At 44.4% G+C, this 21,159-nt stretch overlaps 1 protein-coding gene across 1 annotated transcript; it reads right to left on the bottom strand.

The window, feature by feature from the left end:
• Nucleotides 1-289: 289 nt before the first annotated feature.
• On the bottom strand, nt 290-20,460 carry LOC110494390 (kelch domain-containing protein 8A). Its single transcript, XM_021569398.2, has 8 exons — nt 20,124-20,460; nt 11,205-11,618; nt 10,880-11,090; nt 10,554-10,718; nt 10,075-10,293; nt 1,817-1,918; nt 1,562-1,710; nt 290-819 (listed from the first exon to the last, which is right to left on the bottom strand). The coding sequence occupies exons 2-8, from the start codon at nt 11,367-11,369 to the stop codon at nt 766-768; spliced, it is 1,065 nt and encodes a 354-aa protein (XP_021425073.1). The 5' UTR covers nt 11,370-11,618; nt 20,124-20,460; the 3' UTR covers nt 290-765.
• Nucleotides 20,461-21,159: the final 699 nt, after the last annotated feature.

Here is a 21,159-nt window from a genome sequence, read left to right as displayed (position 1 = left end):
TTTACCTTACTTTAGCCTTTACTTACTGTTAAGATATCATCTATATTTCCTGTCGAAAACATTTAATGCAAGGCAATCAGTAAGTCTACAACAATATATGTAAAAGTTTAAAAATATTGAAGACCTTTCTAAGCTTTCTAAGATAATTATAAAGCAGGGTTCTCCAACCCTGTTCCTGGAGATCTACTGTCCTGTAGGTTAACACCAACCCCGTTCCTGGAGATCTACCGTCCTGTAGGTTGTGAACCTATAGGATGGTAGATCTCCAGGAACAGGGTTGGAGTGAATCTACAGGAGGGTAGATCTCCAGGAACAGGGTTGGAGTGAACCTACAGGAGGGTAGATCTCCAGGAACAGGGTTGGAGAGCCTTGCCTTAAAGGGATATCACACACACAGTGCAGAGGAATCTTCTCATTACTAAAACTCGTATATATAACTTATTTACAGAGAAAGCCAGCTCCTCGTCTGTGTAGAGTATGCTGTGAGTCAGTATGATTACTATTGGGATCAATTCTGTGTGTGGGAGCTAATCTGTGTTTGTTTGAGTGTGTATAGACAACCCAGCAGAGAGCAATGTTCTGTGTTTGTGGCATGACTTCCCCTTCCTTACTATTCTGCTGTAGATCTTTGTAAAGTATTGCACTTGTCCAAGGTCAACAGCCGTTCTGAAAGCACTGGAGCCACTGATCTTGAATAGAATGTTCCAGGAATCTTCTTGCTGTCATCCTGCTGTCAATCATCATGTAAGGGGCATGTCCTTGAGCCTACAGACACTCCTCCTCTTTTACGTACAGGATCTCATGGGCTGAACTAGGGACCTTATAGACAGACAGAGACAGACAGTCAAAAAAACAAGTGTGTGTAACGGTGACTAACCCCATTCTGTACAAATCTGCGGAGGAAAAGACTGACGCTGAACGTTAAATTGTGACGTGTCATGACGTGAAGCACAATGCAACTCATTCTGTGTCGTACAGCCTCTCTCCACCAGGGGTAGCACTTCTCTCTCAGATTAAAAACAAGAAAAGGAACCGGGACAAGGTACGGCGGATATCTAGTCATTTTTTGCTTCATCACTTACAAGCCATCATGACTCTCACTGTTTACTTCTGAAGATAACTTTAGTGGCGCCCTAAAAACCAGATTCAAATTCGACACAAACCTTCAAATAGGTATGTAATGACACATTACATAAACTCTTTATAGTGTTTTATTTACATTTTAGAGGTGATAAATTGGACAGATCGGGTGAAATACGCATCTGTCCTTTTCACTATCACGGAAGAGGATTCGCTTCCCCAACCGCCATTTTTAAAGAGACCCGACGGAGCTCATTGCCATATGGGATCATGCGGAGATGGGCATCATGAAGGTCTTGTCATTGATTTTGTTGGAAAGGGGAAAATGTTGCTTTACAATGGTATTGATATTACAGTTGAGCTGGGAGTATTACATTTTTTGGGTGCTAAAATAAGGTCAATTGTACAAACCAGCGCGATGTACAGAAGTGAGTTAGTTAATGTTATGTGTGTGACAACATGCAGAGCAATATTCCAGCACCTGGTTAACTCCTCCAACCACCAGCAGGCGGTCCCTGATGACGATGGAGGAGGCGGAGCATCGTGGCATTGCCATAGGAACCAGTCTCTCCCACTTCCTCTTCTGAGGGTGGAAGGCTTCCACCGTGTCGAGAACTGAGGGTTGGTGACCTGGGGACCACACCCGGCCATCACACATTGTCAAGACCAACTAGGTGTCAACAAAAACACACAATTACAGGCACATATACACGCACATTCACACTCCCTCCCTCACCAAGTCCTCCTGCTACAACCATCCTGCCCCTGAGGAAAGCTGAGGCGAAGTCAGCCCTCTTAGTCTTCATGGCCACCGTGTCCTCTGACTTCAGCCATGACCCTGGGGGGACAGGAGAGGAGGATGTTAACATTTTTGTGTGCAAGTGTCAACCACTTTCTATAGTGGAGGCATTGAAGTGTTGTAAAATCCACTCTGACCACTGCATAAAACATGTTTCTTTGTTCTGCCGATTCTGCAAGCTACAATTTGGTGTTCTTGAATGCTGGTGGCATCACAACTCAGTAATACTGTGCTCACCATGAATACAAATGTCCTCGCACTCACACCTGGGCACAATGCACGCACACACACCAAACTATCAGGTCAAGGCCCAAGATATTGGAAATAAGAAGAAAGAGACAATTTCACTATGAAACCAACAAGTCGGTACATTTTAATCGCTTCGAAGGAGAAAAAACAGATTATTCCCTCCTGCAGTCTGGCAGGAGGTGACCTTTGGAGTAAAATTGCATATTATTTACACTTCTACTTAGGGAAACACTTGTGTGGCTAAAGACGGTGAAACTATTTCAGGGAAACAGCAAATAGGGAGGATACACAGTGCGTTTTTCAAGTCCTCTTTTTAAGCCTTTATGTTGTGCCTCATCTGTCTGTAGGACGTTAAGTATTTCTGGCATCACAATCAGCTCCACAGCTCCACAGAGAGAGACAGAGGGAGAGAGAGAAACTGAACCAGCATATAAAAGCACTGTGTTAATAAACTGTTTTGATGCCAGCCCAGACTTGAACTTGAAAGGGAATAAGGCAGAGCACAGCTGGCGACGGGCACACTCCTCTGCCAAGGCCTTTGTTGTTGATGTGGTGGCTGGCTGGCACTCTCAGGGGCTTCCTCTAAATAACTTGTTTTAAACATATCATATTCAGCAGTAAGTAAGTTCCCTTCAGATTCAGAGTGAGGGGAACACACTAACACACTAGCAGGAAGACAGAACAGAGAGTTTAGTTGCTCTACAACAGATAGCTAAACTAGCAGGGACTGGAGATATTATAGTAAGTGGTGCAGTTAATGTACAGCACCAGTCAAACGTTTGGACACACCTACTTATTCAAGGGTTTGTCTTTCTTTGTAGTATTTTCTACATTGTAGAATAATAGTGAAGACATCAAAACTATGAAATAACACATATGGAATCATGTAGTAACCAAAAAAGTGTTAAACAAGATTCTTCAAGGTCGCCAGCCTTTGCCTTGATGACAACTTTGCACACTCATTCTCTCAACCAGCTCCATGAGGTAGTCACCTAGAATGCATTTCAATAACAGGTTTTTCTTGTTAAAAGTTAAATAGTGGAATTTCTTCCTTTCTTAATGCTTTTCAGCCAATCAGTTGTGTTGTGACAAGGTAGGGTTGGTACACAGAACATAGCCCTATTTGGTAAAAGACCAAGTCCATATTATGGCAAGAACAGCTCAAATAAGCAAAGAGAAATGACAGTTCATCATTACTTTAAGACACAAAGGTCCGTCAATCTGGAAAATGCCATGAAGCAGTCGCAAAAACCATCAAGAGCTATGATGAAACTGGCTCATGAGGACCACCACAGGAATGGCAGACCCAGAGTTACCTCTGCTGCAAAGGATAAGTTCATTAGAGTTAACTGCATTTCAGATTGCAGCCCAAATAAATGCTTCACAGAGTTCAAGTAACAGACACACCTCAACATCAACTGTTCAGAGGAGACTGCATGAATCAGGCTTTCGTGGTCGAATTGCTGTAAAGAAGCCACTACTAAAGGACACCAATAACAAGAAGAGACTTGCTTGGGCCAAGAAACACGAGCAATGGACATTAGACCGGTGGAAATCTGTCCTTTGGTCTGATGGGTCCAAATGTGAGATTTTAGGTTACCACCGCCATGTCTTTGTGAGACACAGAGTAGGTGAACGGATGATCTCTGCATGTGTGGTTCACGCATTAAGGAGGAGGTGTGATGGTGTGGAGGTGCTTTGCTGGTGACACTGTCTGTGATTTATTTAGAATTCAAGGCACACTAAACCAGCATGGCCACCACAGCATTCTGGAACAATATACCATCCCATCTGGTATGCCCTTAGTGGGACTATCATTTGTTTTTCAACAGGACAATGACCCAATACCTCCAGGCAGTGTAAGGGCTATTTGACCAAGAAGGAGAGTGATGGAGTGCTGCATCAGATGACCTGGCCTCCATAATCACCCGATCTCAACCCAATTGAAATGTTTGGGATGAGATGGACCGCAGGGTGAAGGAAAATCAGCCAAAAGGTGCTCAGTATATGTGGGAAAAGCATTCCAGGTGAAGCTGGTTGAGAGAATGCCAAGAGTGTGAAACGCTGTCATCAAGGCAAAGTGTGGCTACTTTGAAGAATCTCAAATGTAAAATATATTTTGAATTGTTTAACACTTTTTTTTGCCCCCTTTGTTACCCCGCCTTCCACAGTATTCACAGGGTTCAAGGGGAATATCAATCTCCCCAGGGTAAGTGACAAGATGGGACACTGTCCACAAGGGGGCGCCCCTCCTCCATAGGTGGCTCATTACTGTGATTCATTGCTGATTCCTGTCTGTACCTCACTAGTCCCTATGAGGTGTCTAGTGATACAGGTTATTGGCTCTGTAGGCATTTAGTTGTTGGTAGCGGAGTCGCGGGAACGAGGAGGGTTGGACACGACCATGCTATTATCCCACACACAGTCTCTGGGGTTCATATGAGCCCCCAAATGAGCTGCCTGTTAAAATAGAAAGGTTCACTGTTTCAGAGCTGTCTGTCCCTTTCCCAGCTAGGTTACAAGGCGCTTTGTCGCCAATACCTATGACTGGTCGGTAGGGTAACCTCCATGATAACGTTTTTTTTCTGGGTCTATTTTTAATGCATGCGGTCCAGTGCTGGGTGCCAGCCGGTTACCGGAACGCATCTTACCGCCTAAACCAATGAGGTATGTCACTGGTCACCGGACCCAGAGTGGGACGATCGGTAGGCAAACCTTGGCACATAAACACTTCATCTAACTCCTGAATGTGAGTTAGATGAAGTCTTCCTTCTCTAAGTTCAGTCACATGGTCGTCAAGAGTGGTGCGAATGAAAGAAGAACCAATCTCTCCCAGTCACTTCAGATGACACTACACAGGATTCTCACTGTCAGCTCCAACCAATGGCTGGCATGCGCAGTGTCACCCTGGATCATGTGAACAGTGATGTCAGGGTACAGGCTACAATTGGTTGTGCGTCCCCCACACTTCTGCAGCGTTGTCATGTCGACTGTTCCCGAGGCCTCAGTGCCCGTTTTGAGGGAGGAAATATCCTCCATCTCCAGAAGCAGGCAATCTGAGTGGTTCCTGTGTTGAAGATCTGGGACTGCTGGTTCAGCCGGTACTCCTGGTTACGAAAAGGGGACTTTGTGTCTCATTCTAGAGAATGTGCCCTCAACAAGCATCTCCAGAATCTACAAACAGAATGTTCACGAGCTGCCGGCTATTACAGCGATTGACTGGGAGCTACTGTCCCGTATTCAGTCTCTAGGCTTCATAAGAAACTAGAAAAAGAGCTGTCTGACTCAGCGCATTCTGTTTCTGGGTCTCGAGCTAGACTCACGGACGGTGTCCGGGTTCCGGCTCTGCTTAGACAAATTTTGTCTCGGTCACAGGGCGTTTTCACCAGTGCCTATGCCTGCTGGGGATGATGGCTTCTGTGATGGAAGTTGTTCCCATGAGGCTTTTGTTGATAAGGCCCAACCAGCACTGAGTGCTGGCGTAGTGTCATCTGTTTTTCTTGATGAGGACATGAGTGCCCCGTTGGGAACCGACGCTCTGGCACACCAGTGGCCCCAGACCCTCCTTTATTTGTTTCCTTAGTGGGTCCCCCGGAAGGGTTTACCATTGATTGTTGTGGCTCTCCATTGGCCCAGGCAGCCTTGGTTCACGGAGATCATTCGCCTTTTAGGTGGGGACCCGTGGAAACTCCTGTTGCGCATGGACCTGTTGTCCCAGGGACCTGTTGTCCCTGTTTGTCAAGCGAGGCTAGAGATTGGGTTCCTATGGGCCTAATCTGATGGCTCGAGGTTTACCTCTGAATGTTATTCCTAGCGTTCAGTCTGCAAGGGCGCCCTCCACGAGAGGGCTGTATGTGTATCAGTGACAAGCGTTTGAGCTCTGGTGCCAAGATAAAGGACTTTTCACTGCTCTGTGAGGGGCATACTTATGTTCTTATAGGGGCTTTACAAGCATTCTCCACTTTAAAAGTGTACATGTGCACTGTATCGGCGTGTCATGTGGGAATTGATGGAACCTCACTGGGGGCTCACCCCCTGGTGGTGCGGTTCCTGAAAGGTGTACGTCGTCTCGGTTTTGTGTGTAGATTTATGAGGGGGAAAATCAAATGAATCCATTTTAAAATAAGGCTGTAACGTAACAAAATGTGGGAAAGGTCTAGGGGTCTGAAGAGCAACAGAGGTTACATGCCCTGTGTTCGGTGCGAGCTTTACGCAGGTACGTTGAACAGACCCAGGATATCCGGTTATGTGATCAAGGTTTTGTCTGTTTTGCTAATCCAGCTCGCGGCAGGGCGCTCTCTAAACAGCGCCTCTCCCACTGGATTATGGAGATCTTTTGTGAGGTTTTATCTCTTGGATGTCACTTCTCCCAGTGTAGCTGTTCTTACGGCTGCGACAGGGGAAAGTCACTAGGCAGCGCGCCATGTGCTCAACACCCAGACTGATGCATCTGGCGGGGTCAGTTCTGGGTGGTCAGTTCAGTTCGGCCATGTGCTCAACACCCAGACTGATGCATCTGGCGGGGTCAGTTCTGGGTGGTCAGTTCAGTTTGGCCATGTGCTCAACACCCAGACTGATGCATCTGGCGGGGTCAGTTCTGGGTGGTCAGTTCAGTTCGGCCATGTGCTCAACACCCAGACTGATGCATCTGGCGGGGTCAGTTCAGTTCAGCCATGTGCTCAACACCCAGACTGATGCATCTGGCGGGGTCAGTTCAGTTCGGCCATGTGCTCAACACCCAGACTGATTCATCTGGCGGGGTCAGTTCAGTTCGGCCATGTGCTCAACAGCCAGACTGATGCATCTGGCGGGGTCAGTACAGTTCGGCCATGTGCTCAACACCCAGACTGATGCATCTGGCGGGGTCAGTTCTGGGTGGTCAGTTCAGTTCGGCCATGTGCCGTTTAATTTCATTTCCTTTGGGGTCAGCTTGGTACGTGATTATATTTCCCCATAGTACAGCGTTTCCCAAACTTAGACCTGGGCACCCCAGGGGATGCTGATTGTTTTTGCTATTTTGCACACTGGTTTTCAGTCAACATTCTCTAAGGACATTAAAGAATGGATAAGTATAGCCATGATTGTGATACAGGGTATAATATCCCAGATTCCCTGTGTGTGAGTTGTAGACTCTGTGGGGAAAGATAATAAAGCAATCTGTTTCTGAATCCTGTAATTGAAACATCTCCCTCCTAGCTATAGCTGGTCTCCCATCTCATCTCCACTTAGATTAGATTGGGAGGGGGTGTGAATGGGTCTTATTGTTTACCGTGTGTGTGTGTGTGTGTGTGTGTGTGTGTGTGTGTCTGTGTGTGTATGTGTGTATGTGTGTGTATGTGTCTGTGTGTGTATGTGTGTGTATGTGTGTGTATGTGTGTGTGTCTGTATGTGTGTGTGTCTGTGTGTGTATGTGTGTGTATGTGTGTGTCTGAGGAGGGTAGAGTAAATGAATGTATAATATATCTGGAGTAAAACACAGACAGACAGACAGACAGACAGACAGACAGACAGACAGACAGACAGACAGACAGACAGACAGACAGACAGACAGACAGACAGACAGACAGACAGACAGACAGACAGACAGACAGACAGACAGACAGACAGACATACAGACAGACAGACAGACAGACAGACAGACAGACAGACAGACAGACAGACAGACAGACAGACAGACATACAGACAGACAGACAGACAGACAGACAGACAGACAGACAGACAGACAGACAGACAGACAGACAGACAGACAGACAGACAGACACACTGAGGTGTTAGATTAGTATTCAGACTCCTACTGCTCCTTTCATTTGACTTTGTTTGGGAAAAATACAAAAATACAAAATGCGTGACAAAACACCCTGCTGTCTGAAATGACTTATCGATGTTTTCTCCCTGGTCTCTTCTCAATTTGATATTTTGTTATTCAGAGATTTCTTTCTGTGAGACGAAAAATAATTCATTTTTTCCAGGAATATGAGATGTGTGTGTGCAGCACTCACACACACACGCACGCACGCACACACACACACACACACGGGGCGGCAGTTAACCCACTGTTCCTAGGCCGTCATTGAAAATAAGAATTTGTTCTTAACTGACTTGCCTAGTTAAATAAAGGTAAAAAAAAAAATAAATAAACACACACACTGTTTGTCTTTGTATGTGTGTTCTAAATTCTACATGTAGAGAGTGGTCTTTCTCCTAATTCTCTCTCAGATTTGCAGTGTGGCTTTTACAATAGAATAGGACTTTATTGTCTTCCTGGAGAAGGGAATCAGTGCACTTACATGTACAGTGCCTTGCGAAAGTATTCGGCCCTCTTGAACTTTGCGACCTTTTGCCACATTTCAGGCTTCAAACATAAAGATATAAAACTGTATTTTTTTGTGAAGAATCAACAACAAGTGGGACACAATCATGAAGTGGAACGACATTTATTGGATATTTCAAACTTTTTTAACAAATCAAAAACTGAAAAATTGGGCGTGCAAAATTATTCAGCCCCTTTACTTTCAGTGCAGCAAACTCTCTCCAGAAGTTCAGTGAGGATCTCTGAATGATCCAATGTTGACCTAAAAGACTAATGATGATAAATACAATCCACCTGTGTGTAATCAAGTCTCCATATAAATTCACCTGCACTGTGATAGTCTCAGAGGTCCGTTAAAAGCACAGAGAGCATCATGAAGAACAAGGAACACACCAGGCAGGTCCGAGATACTGTTGTGAAGAAGTTTAAAGCCGGATTTGGATACAAAAAGATTTCCCAAGCTTTAAACATCCCAAGGAGCACTGTGCAAGCGATAATATTGAAATGGAAGGAGTATCAGACCACTGCAAATCTACCAAGACCTGGCCGTCCCTCTAAACTTTCAGCTCATACAAGGAGAAGACTGATCAGAGATGCAGCCAAGAGGTCCATGATCACTCTGGATGAACTGCAGAGATCTACAGCTGAGGTGGGAGACTCTGTCCATAGGACAACAATCAGTCGTATATTGCACAAATCTGGCCTTTATGGAAGAGTGGCAAGAAGAAAGCCATTTCTTAAAGATATCGATAAAAAGTGTTGTTTAAAGTTTGCCACAAGCCACCTGGGAGACACACCAAACATGTGGAAGACAGATGAAACCAAAATTGAACTTTTTGGCAACAATGCAAAACGTTATGTTTGGCGTAAAAGCAACACAGCTCATCACCCTGAACACACCATCCCCACAGTCAAGCATGGTGGTGGCAGCATCATGGTTTGGGCCTGCTTTTCTTCAGCAGGGACAGGGAAGATGGTTAAAATTGATGGGAAGATGGATGGAGCCAAATACAGGACCATTCTGGAAGAAAACCTGATGGAGTCTGCAAAAGACCTGAGACTGGGACGGAGATTTGTCTTCCAACAAGACAATGAATCAAAACATAAAGCAAAATCTACAATGGAATGGTTCAAAAATAAACATATCCAGGTGTTAGAATGGCCAAGTCAAAGTCCAGACCTGAATCCAATCGAGAATCTGTGGAAAGAACTGAAAACTGCTGTTCACAAATGCTCTCCATCCAACCTCACTGAGCTCGAGCTGTTTTGCAAGGAGGAATGGGAAAAAATTTCAGTCTCTCGATGTGCAAAACTGATAGAGACATACCCCAAGCGACTTACAGCTGTAATCACAGCAAAAGGTGGCGCTACAAAGTATTAACTTAAGGGGGCTGAATAATTTTTCACACTCAATTTTTCAGTTTTTGATTTGTTAAAAAAGTTTGAAATATCCAATAAATGTCGTTCCACTTCATGATTGTGTCCCACTTGTTGTTGATTCTTCACAAAAAAAGACAGTTTTATATCTTTATGTTTGAAGCCTGAAATGTGGCAAAAGGTCGCAAAGTTCAAGGGGGCCGAATACTTTCGCAAGGCACTGTATGTTTGTGTGTGTGTGTTCTTGGTGGTCTATACCCTGGTTAGTATCAAAGATGTTGACGTTCTTGGTGAATTTGGAGCTCTGGTGGCCTCCTCCCTTCCTCAGCCCCCCCAGCAGACACAGCCTCCCCGAACTGTCCCAGAACATGCCCCCGTACGAACGTTTACACGGCATGTTGGGTAGTGTAGTCCAGGAGCGTGTCTCTGAGTCGTATACCTCGAAGACCTTCAACGTGCGTTTACACTGACGCCCACCTAGGGAGAACACACACACTTAGTATACTCTGGGGACGCTGATGATGTGGACGTCAATTAAGGCAGTCCACCGCACCTCTCTGATTCAGAGGGGCTGGGTTAAATGCGGAAGACACATTTCGGTTGAATGCATTCAATTGTGCAACTGACTAGGTATCCCCTTTCCTCCTTCCCATTACACATGCAAACATGCACACACACACACACACACACACACACACACACACACACACACACACACACACACACCCTTTCCTTACCTGCCACGTAGATCTTGTTGCCCAGCAGGTGTGCGGTTGCGTCATACCGCGGTGTGGGCATAGGGGGCAGTAGTGCCCACACGTCCTTCCTCATATCATACTGCTGCAGTATACTACGGGGGAGCAGGTCTGCACCCATACCCCCTACAGCCAACGCACGTCCATCTACAGAGAGGTGAGAGAGAGAAAGAGAGACAAAGACAGCGAGAGGGGGGTAGAGAGAGAGGAGGGAGGGGAGGAGGTAAAAACTGAGCCAAAACATGTTTCTGGTCATGTATAGAATGTGCAACTAACTATGAACAGTGAGTAACCCCCACCCTACACACCTTTCACAATGATGGCCACCCCCATCAGTGCTTCTCTGAGGGCGCTCCTCTTCCTCCACCTCCCCTCCTCTGTGTTGTACACCTCCACCACCTTCAGAGGGCGCTGGTCATCCCCTACACCGCCCACCACCAGGATCTGCTTGCCCAGCACCGCCACGGCTGTACCTGCCCGAGGGGTGGGCATGGGGGGAAGGCTCAGCCACCGGTCCCCCTGATAACAACAATCAATAAAGTGTAATTACATGGTTGTTTAGACCTGTTATATTTGAACTGTGTGTGTTCTTTGTTTAATCCTGTGTGTGTGTGTGTGTGTGCGCCAACCTACCTCTGGAGAGTAGAGTTCTAAGGCTGGGGAGGGCCTCCCTGCAGCATCACAGCCCCCCAGCATGTACATCTGCCCCCCCACCTCCGCCAGGGAGTGGTAGACACGCCCGCTGGGCAGCCGTGCCAGGCTCTGCCAGTGAAACTCATGGGCCGAGGGCACAGACATCTCTATCTCAGCCCAGGGAAGGGAAGGGTTGCTGGGGGAGAGGTGAGGGTGAAGTGGGTCCAGGGAACCAGAGGGAGATGGACAGGGTTAGCACCCCAGGGTATAGAGCCCTGTCTTGGGGAAGAGCTACGAAAGTGGTGTTGTCAGGAGATCCAGTGACCCAGGTGGAAAGATAGGGGGTAAAGCAAGGTCCGCAAAGCCCAGGCAGAGGCTCTTCCACTGGAGTTTACTACTGGCTCAGACTGGGTCCTGCAGGAAATGAGAGAGAGGGATGGTTAGTTTGGAACAGGAAGGACAAAGAGGCCTCATCTAATTTCCCAATGACTCATTATATGGTCATTGAGCAGATGCTTCTAATCAAAGCAACCTACAGCCAGTGGCGACCGGTCATTCACTTGTTTTCTGGCTTGCCTGTTTTGCATGTTATTTTGGCATTAATACGAGTCACATATCAGTTTGTAAACAATGTAAAAAAAAAAAAAAATAGCATTGAGTTAATAAAGCCGCATACAAACATGGTCTCTTTGTTGTTTTCTTGAGTAAGGCAGCTCCAAAATGCAGGTGTTTCAGCCTAGTTCAGTGCTTTATATGGTGGTGGGGCAAGCCAGCAGAAAATATGGAGCGTTGCGCCGTGATAGGCTCAGTGTTCTGTCACTAATGGGGACACTACGTCACCGCCAACTCTAAGGGTAGAGCTATAAAATTCTAGCCCCTTGGGTGCTGCCATAGAGTTACATTAGAAGTGCCCATCCATGAAGGCTCAAGGTCATTGGCCAAATCACGTTATATGTACAGTAGCTTTGATTGGACTGATCATGTCAACATCATACTTTCAGTCATCATCATGAATCAAGTCGACAATCTACTGGAAAATCATTTTTAATCCTTGTCATATGAAGAGAAATTATAGATAAAACGTATCGGTGCTCATCGGCGATTGGACATAAACATTACACAAGTTGGAAATCGCAAATTCAACAATGCGTGGTTTGGAAGGAATCAGTGACAGTGGCTAACTGCAAGCATTGCATAGCAATCACTAGCCTGCTATTCAGTGGAGTGGCTGTGATCCCAAATCTGGGATTAAGGGGCTCTTTTCCAAGTTTAAAATGATAAACATTCAACATTACCCATCCTGTCAATGAAGCATGATTTGTGCCGCGCTCAAAACGACTGTTAACTCGGAACTGCAAAAACTTGACAGTGAGTTCAAGACAACTGGGAAGTCGGGAATAAACAAGCTCCGACTGGGAAAATACGTTTTGAATGGTCATCCAAATCCAAATCTAAATCCGGCCTCTTTCTAGAGCTACGACCTGAAGATCAATGACGTCATCATGATTCACCTTGTTTTTTTCCAGAGTTCCCAGTTGTTTTGAAAGCACCATAAATCCAAAGAATGCCAGACTCTAATGACAAAATTTGCCCACGAAGGAACCCTGCGCCACCTTCCTGTTCAAGTGAGCACAGCAAAACAAGTTTAGTCCAAAAATGTATTGAATGCTGCTGCATAAATGATGTAATATGCCAGGGAGAAATGTATACTGTAGCTAAGAAAGTAATACTACGTGTATGTTGTGTAGTAACATGTTAGTAGCCCATATGCCTCAACCTAATAATTTGGTCTATTTACGCCTCTTAATTTCACCTACTTTTCTGACTTGGTGGTGCACATGTAGCCTACAACCTGTTTTAGAGAAATGTAATCATTGAATATTCTAAGAGCTTTCATTGTCTGCTTATTATGTCCCCTTTATTTATCCTACGGTTCTGACTTGGTGTACAGGGAGAACACTGTAAGAACGGCCCATGTTCTGAATTCTGTCGCTGTACATGTCAAAAGTGCTGAACAAATAGTTATATTAACTACGTCCGTCCTAGCTCGCTCATTAATGTCTTAATCGAATTTACAGATCGCCTTGTATCCTCTTGTCTTCCCCTTATGCCATAGTTTGTACATCTCAGTTGTCATTAAAAACCACATTTGTTTAAGCAAGTCAGCCATAACAGCTATGTTTTTTTTAAAGGTAGTAAATGAGGCTGAATGAATTGTTTCGCTGCCAGACAAGGCTGATGTTGGGACAGCTTTATGTAGGTCCTAACAGTATGTGGGCACCGTTTGTCAACGTTATAGTGCAATTAATGTATTGTTTAGTGTTGTGGCTTTGCTGGCATGCATCCCACTTGTTATTTTTTTGGCCCCACCAACATTTCCATGCTAAAATTGCCACTGCCTACAGCAATTTACTTTTGAACAGATTGGATGTTCACTCAAACATAATTGGTCACTCAAACATAATTGGCTTACTTCAGTACAAATTTGTGTGGGTTTGGCACATTCAACAACGGAAGTTTAGTTAGTCTCTCCATCCATTTTCACTGTTTGACCACAATGCACTATATTCCCTAAAGAGTTCCCACTACTGTCAAAGTGTGTATATGCACTATATTCCCTAAAGAGTTCCCACTACTGTCAAAGTGTGTATATGCAGTAGACAGATTCTTTGTCTCTCCCTCATCCCTCCTTCTGTCTTTGTCTGCGCTCTCTCTCTCTCTCTCTCTCTCTCTCTCTCTCTCTCTCTCTTTCTCTCTCTCTTTCTCTCTTTCTCTCTCTCTTTCTCTCTCTCTCTCTCTCTCTCTTTCTCTCTCTCTCTTTCTCTCTCTCTCTCTCTCTCTCTTTCTCTCTCTCTTTCTCTCTCTCTCGTCAGGCTGTCATACCTTTCTTCCAATCGCAAACAGACAAATAAAAGGAAGAGAGAGACACTTCTTTAGAATATTTTTTATTCTCTTTGGAACATTTGAGTGCAGGGATGGGTTACCATAGAAACAGTGACATGTGTTGTTGTGAGGGTACAGAGTTCCACCCAGTCAGTATATTGTTTGGTTTGGTTTTAATAATGGATTAAAGAAAAGCATAACAGAAAATAAAAGCTGTGGTGTTGTTCTCCACTCTGACCCAGGCAGGCAGAGTCTTGTTAACGAGGCAGGATTGCTTTCTCCTGTTGTGCCTTGCAGAGCATGTTAATTGCAATCTGTAACCGATTTTGCTTCACCACATCTTTCTTTAATTAACTGCTTGAACATTTTGAGATCAACAGAAGTTCCACCAGCACCCACGTAAATCGTTCACAATCAGCATGCATCTCTTTCCAAACTTTTAATTAGTTAGTCTCCCTCGGCTCGTTCCCTTTATATCCACAAATTGTCCCCTCGTACAGCAGTTCCAACAACAGTGTTCATGCTGGGTTGGGTTTAAATAAACGGACACCCAGGAGAGCCAATCAATGCTAGGGCTATAAAACTGCTGCTCTAACGTCGTCATCAAATCCAATTCAATGCAGCACAAACACAGTCCAACAAGGCTTTATTCCACTCATACAAGGCTGTCCACACTAAGGTGGATGACTCACTGACTTGCAACACAGTACAATAACGGTGCTGGCCCCATGAGACCCAGACAGAGACGAGATCCAGATATATACAAACCTACCGTAGAACTGTAGTATCTTTTAATACACTACTCCTGACTGCAGTTCTACACTGGTGTTTTATCAGCCTGGGGACTTGCTATACAGCAGTATACTGCTTATGCTATTACTCTTTGTTTACAGAGTTACAGCACAGTACAGTGCAAGAAGGTAGTCTATCACAGTGTCACCCCACCCTGCAGGCTACCGTTACGGCTTAGAACTATTTGAAGAGCAAGAGAAACATTCTCTCCACAGGGACAAATATAGGAATTACAAAATCTCATCCTCATGTTTCATCACTACAAAAGTTGTATCAAGGAATTTCAGTGTTCGTCTATTCCCTCTCACTCGGTTCTGCCTGCATTCATTAGTATCCGCAATGCTCTCCTGCTTCCTGATAATAGAAAATGTGTTTTCAATGAAAACGATGACAAGAACAACAACCTAGATGTTTGGTTTAAATGTCTCCACTGTTAGCTTGAGGCAATAACTTTCTTTCAATACTTGTTGTTGTACAGTATGTTCACACACAGAAACACACTGACTTTCAGCTACATCTTCCCATTTGTATCAGCAACTGACACACAAACAGCAAATCAATAACAATGAGAAATGCATCTCTTGGAGCTACTGTACTCAGTGAAGGGCAGTGGTCACCAACCCTGTACCTGGACACCTACAGGATGTGCAGACTTTTGTTACAGCCCATCACTAACACACAGAAATTCAGCTAATCAAGGCCCTGCAGTTGATTAGTAGAATCAGGCGTGTTAGTGGTGCTAGATTAAAGGCCACTAAGTGATTATCCACATGACTAATTATATCTAACAGCTCATTGTCTCTCTCTCACTCAGGGGGTTTGACCTGATGAGCCTTGGGTCAATACACAATGGCAACGATGAGAGGAGGCCAAGTCAGCTCTCTCTCTCTGCTGTTTATACAGTAACTTACTGACAGCCAGGTACCTGTAAATTACTGTAAAAATGTATGGTAACTTAATTTACCCTTTTCTTACAGTTACTTACAGGTAACTGGCTGCTAGTAAACACAACAGGATATTTGTTTTTACAATGTAGAATCAGGCGCTGTCTGTCTCGCCCTCCTGGCATCGCACATGTGTTTGTGTATGTGTGTGTGTCTGTGTGCTGTCTGTGTGTGAGTAAATGTGCTCTCTCGCTCGCATGCTTTTCGGTAAACAGCTGCTGTAAAAGCAGACCAATTGTTTCCATAGCAACCCAGCAGCATGCATACAGGCAGCACAAGCGGATGCAAGGCGGAATGACCAAGAGGTGATGATGTCACAATGAGAGCTGAGAATATCAAAAGCTGAGATAGAATGACACCCTATCTGCCAAATAACAGACCACTGTAGACTAGAACATGTCTCTAGACTAGAACATGTCCCTATAAATGAATATAAGGCCCGACACCCATCCCAACAATAAGCTAATATTCATTTTTAATTATAAGATAGGTGCATTTGTCCTATTTCACACATTAACAAGTGTGTATTATAAGCATGTGAATTGTATATTATTTGTGCATATCATATACCCCCTGAGCCACCCTCAGAGAGTGGGGTCAAGGCCAGGGATCTGCCATTATTGACAGCAACCCTGGAGCAATTAGGGTTATGTGCCTTGATCAAGGGCATATCAAAATAATGTTCACCTAGTCAGCTCAAGGATTTCAACCAGCAACCTTCAGTTACTGACCCAATGCTCTTAACCGCTAGGCTACCTGTTGCCCATGTTTAACGTTGGCCAAACAGATATAGTCTTCATATATGTAGGCATCGAGACAAAGAATGGAAGACACTGGAGCTGCTACTGTATAGATATATATGATGTAATCATCATGACGTATAAGTTACCAGACACGGTCTCAGGGATGGCTAACCCTGGAGATCCCTTCAATCACCACGAGTTAGGTAAATCTGCGTTTAGTTTTTATGAGCATCAAATGTGGAGAAAAATCTCCAAACATCCTTGTGTAATTGTTGTGTATAGAAATGCAGTATGTATAGTGTCATGGTTGTTTATTGATTTGTTCATGCAGATCTCATCTGTGAAAGAGACTGTGGTGTCAGCATGACTCCCTGCTTAAATTAAGGTTAAATAAAAATAATAAAAAAATCACAGCACATGCTGCAGGCATTCTGTTATTCAGACCAATGGACTTTATACTCAGTCTGACATACTGCTTTTAAATGCTAGTAAAACTAAGTGCATGCTCTTCAACCGATCGCTGCCCACACCCTCCCGCCTGACTAGCATCACTACTCTGGACGGTTCTGACCTAGAATATGTGGACAACTACAAATACCTAGGTGTCTGGTTAGACTGTAAACTCTCCTTCTAGACTCACATTAAGCATCTCCAATCCAAAATTAAATCTAGAATCGGCTTCCTATTTCACAACAAAGCAACCTTCACTCATGCCGCCAAACATACCCTGACTATCCTACCAATCCTTGACTTTGGTGATGTCATTTACAAAATAGCCCCCAATACTCTACTCAGCAAACTGGATGTAGTCTATCACAGTGACATACGTTTTATCACCAAAGCCCCATATACTTCCCACCACTGTGACCTGTATGCTCTCGTTGGCTGGCCCTCGCTACATATCCGTCGCCAAACCCACTGGCTCCAGGTCATCTATAAGTGTTTGCTTATCTCAGCTCAATGGTCACCATAGCAACCAGCAGGTACATTGCACTGGTCATCCCCAAAGCCAACACTTCCTTTGGCCTCCTTTCCTTCCAGTTCTCTGCTACCAATGACTGGAATGAATTGCAAAAATATCTGAAGCTTGAGTCTTATATCTCCCTCTCGAACTTTAAGCATCAGCTGTCAGAGCAGTTTACCGACCACTGTACCTGTACACAGCCCATCTGTAAATAGCACACCAGACTACCTCAGACTACTATATTATTACTTACCCTCTTGCTGTTTTGCACCCCAGTATCTCTACTGGCACATCATCATCTGCACATCTATCACTTCAGTATTAATGCTAAATTGTAATTATTTCACCTCTATGGTCTATTTATTGCCTACCTCCCTACTCTTCTACATTTGCACACACTGTACATAGATCTTTCTATTTTGATTTTATTTGGTGTTATTGACTGTACGTTTGTTTATGTGTAACACTGTGTTGTTGTTTTTGTCGCACTGCTTTGCTTTATCTTGGCCAGATCGCAGTTGTAAATGAGAACTTGTTTTCAACTGACCTACCTGGTTAAATAAAGGTGAAATAATAATAAAACATAAACACTGCAGGCTTACTGCACTGTACACTACTCCTGCAAACACACACAAACACACAGACACTCAGTCAGTACACACTGGCTGCTGGGTGGGAGAACCATTAGAAATGCCAATGTGGCAGCCTGGAAAAGGCATGAGCGCAGAAAGAGAGAGGGCAAAGAGCGAGAGTAAAGAGAGTGGGAAAGAAGGAAAGAGAGATGAGGGGAGTATTGAGTAGGAGTGGGATAAAAGAGGGAGTATTGCTAAGGTAGAGAATGAGAGTGAGATGACTGATAGAGCAATAAAGGGATGGAAGAAAAAGTAGAGGTATTGATGGTAGTTCTATTACAGAGGGGAGCCAGGGACACAGTACCCCCTATAGGATTTTATACTTAATTACTACTACTGTGTGTATGTGAGTGAGTGTGTGTGTGTGTGTGTGTGTGTGTGTGTGTGTGGGTGTGTGTGTGAGTGTGTGTGTGTGTGTGTGTGTGTGTGTGTGTGTGTGTGTGTGTGTGTGTGTGTGTGAGAGAGAGAGAGAGAATGAGAGGGGGAATAAGGGGAAAGAAAGAGAGCCTACAGAACCAGTCTAACTATTTCTCCCGTGTCAGCAGAACGTGACTCTCTTGTGTCACTCTCTGCTGTGCTGACTGGGCCAGCAAGATAGAGACAAAAAGAGAGGGGTGAGGGGGAAGGGGACTGCCAAGGCTCCCAGCAGTGAGAGGTAGCAGACTGACAGGCCAAACTCCAGAGCTGTTAACTTTGGCAGAGTGGTCATGGGCCTCAGTCTTCAATAAGGAGAGTTACCCAGAGCAACTTTACAATGGCCTCAAAATTGTTTGTATTTATTTAGCATGAACCACAAGTATCTCCATGCACAATGCACAGGTCCATTGATTTATAGGGCATTCATGACTGTAGGTAATTAATAGATGCTAATGGGAGTGGAGGATGGAGAGAAGAAGTAAAGAGAGGAGAGGATTTCAGTCGCTATTCAACTCAGTGGGTGACCCAGATCTCCCAGCCTTGCTGCTAGCTGTATAGCGTGTGTTTGAGTCCGGGTTACACAGCCAGCCAGTCAGCATACAAATTACCTTTCAGACTGAAAATGGCATGAGTCATTATTAATTCTCCTTTTCAGCACTATTCTCCTTATCACTACCAAGAGTACAGTCATGACCAACAACAACACCAACCTCGTCACTACTACCACAATCATCATCATCATCATCATCATCATCATCATCTTACCACTTGTAAAAAATAACAAGTTAGAACTGGAAGAGAGATAATAGGTCTAGTGCAATTAATAATAGGTTTATAAGCTACTGTACACGTATCTGTGATTTATTGAGGTGCACTCACCAGCATGGTCACATAAACTAGCTGTAACATAGTACACAGAAATACAGGAAATTAAAATTAGTATATGTTACTTTTGGTATGGGTACATAAGACAGAAGGTTAATTAAGGAAAAAGATAAAGTGGGTAGGTTGGTCGGGATGGATGGATGATGATGGGCGGGCGTATAACGTCTAGCAACCCAAAGGTTGCGTGTCCGAATCTCATCACCGGCAACTATTTACCGGGCGGACATATAACGCCAACATCTAGCAACCCAAACTTTGCAACTACTTAGCATGTTAGCTCTCCTACCCATAACCCTAACCTTAACCCCAATCTCTAACTCCTAGCCTAGCTAAGGTTAGCTAACGTTAGTGTTAGCCACGTAGCCACATACCTAACGTTAGCCACAACACATTGGAATTCGTAACATATCATAAGAAATGGATGATCGACATCCACAAATTAATACAAACCATACCAAACATAACATATCATACTAATTGGAGTGTCCCGGATTCACGTTTACTATGTTAAGTCTACACCTGAGTCCAGGTTGCGCACACACACACACACACACACACACACTGGCCTCAGAAAAGTTAAACACAAAGCGGACACGGCGCTTGCAATGACAGGTCGGTCACATTAAGCGACAATATTTCAAATAATCCTTCTCACTTACTTTTCTATCCTCACGCTGTCCGATTTCTCCCAGATATTCTCTCCGTCTGCGTCTTTGCTGGGAAGGCTGAGAGATGGAGAGAGAAGCTTCAATGCAATAATCCACCCGAGAAATAGACACTCCCTCCTTCCTCTCTTCTCGCTGGTTTAGCAGTGTGTTTTCGCAGTAAAACAGGCACTGGTAGTAGCGCACTCTAAAAATGTATGTTCAAATAAGCCCAACCACTTCCATCCTTCGTCATTATGTGGGTCACACTTGAAATAGGAATTTCTGATTTCGCCGTAGCCTACTGATTGTCATTCATACATGAATTGTGGAATAAGGAGGGTCGGCCGCTGTGCCATGCCGATAACCCATATCGCACTCTGACACACGCTGACACACTTTTTACACCTTTTAATTGTAGGCCTAACAGCCATTTTTCATACACAGAAAATCACTGAAATGTTTTTCCCTTCATAAATGTTTTATAAGTGAGTACATACAGCGCGTGGGGATTTTAGCATGTACATATTGGTGGGGCAAACACATAATTTTTGGGGGGATGCATGCCAGCAAAGCCACTACACAACACTAAACAATACATGCACTATAACGGTGATAAACGGTGCCTACATAAAGCTTTCCCAACAGCAGAGCTTTCTTTTCAGCACCATGGAGTGAATCCTTGCCACTACTACACCTGGCTATCAGCTGAGCCTCGACTTGCAGCGAAACAGTTAATTCATTTACTGCCTTTAAAAAAAACATAGCTGATATGGCGGACTTGCTTAATCAAATCTGATTTCTACTGACAGTTGATATGCACAAACTATGGCATAAGGGAACGACGAACAGATAAAAGGCAATCCGTAATTTCGATTAAGACCTTAATGAGCGGGCTAGGATGGATGTGGTCAATATAACTATTTGTTCAGCAGTTTTGAAATGGACACTGACATAATTCAGAACATGGGCAGTTCTTACACTATTCTCCATGTACACCAAGTCAGAACCGTAGGATACATAAAGGGGGCAATATTCAATGATTACATTT

This window comes from Oncorhynchus mykiss, chromosome 17, assembly GCF_013265735.2.
Source record: "Oncorhynchus mykiss isolate Arlee chromosome 17, USDA_OmykA_1.1, whole genome shotgun sequence".
NCBI classification, from domain to species: Eukaryota; Metazoa; Chordata; class Actinopteri; order Salmoniformes; family Salmonidae; genus Oncorhynchus; species Oncorhynchus mykiss.
This window is presented reverse-complemented; position numbering and strand designations above follow the sequence as displayed.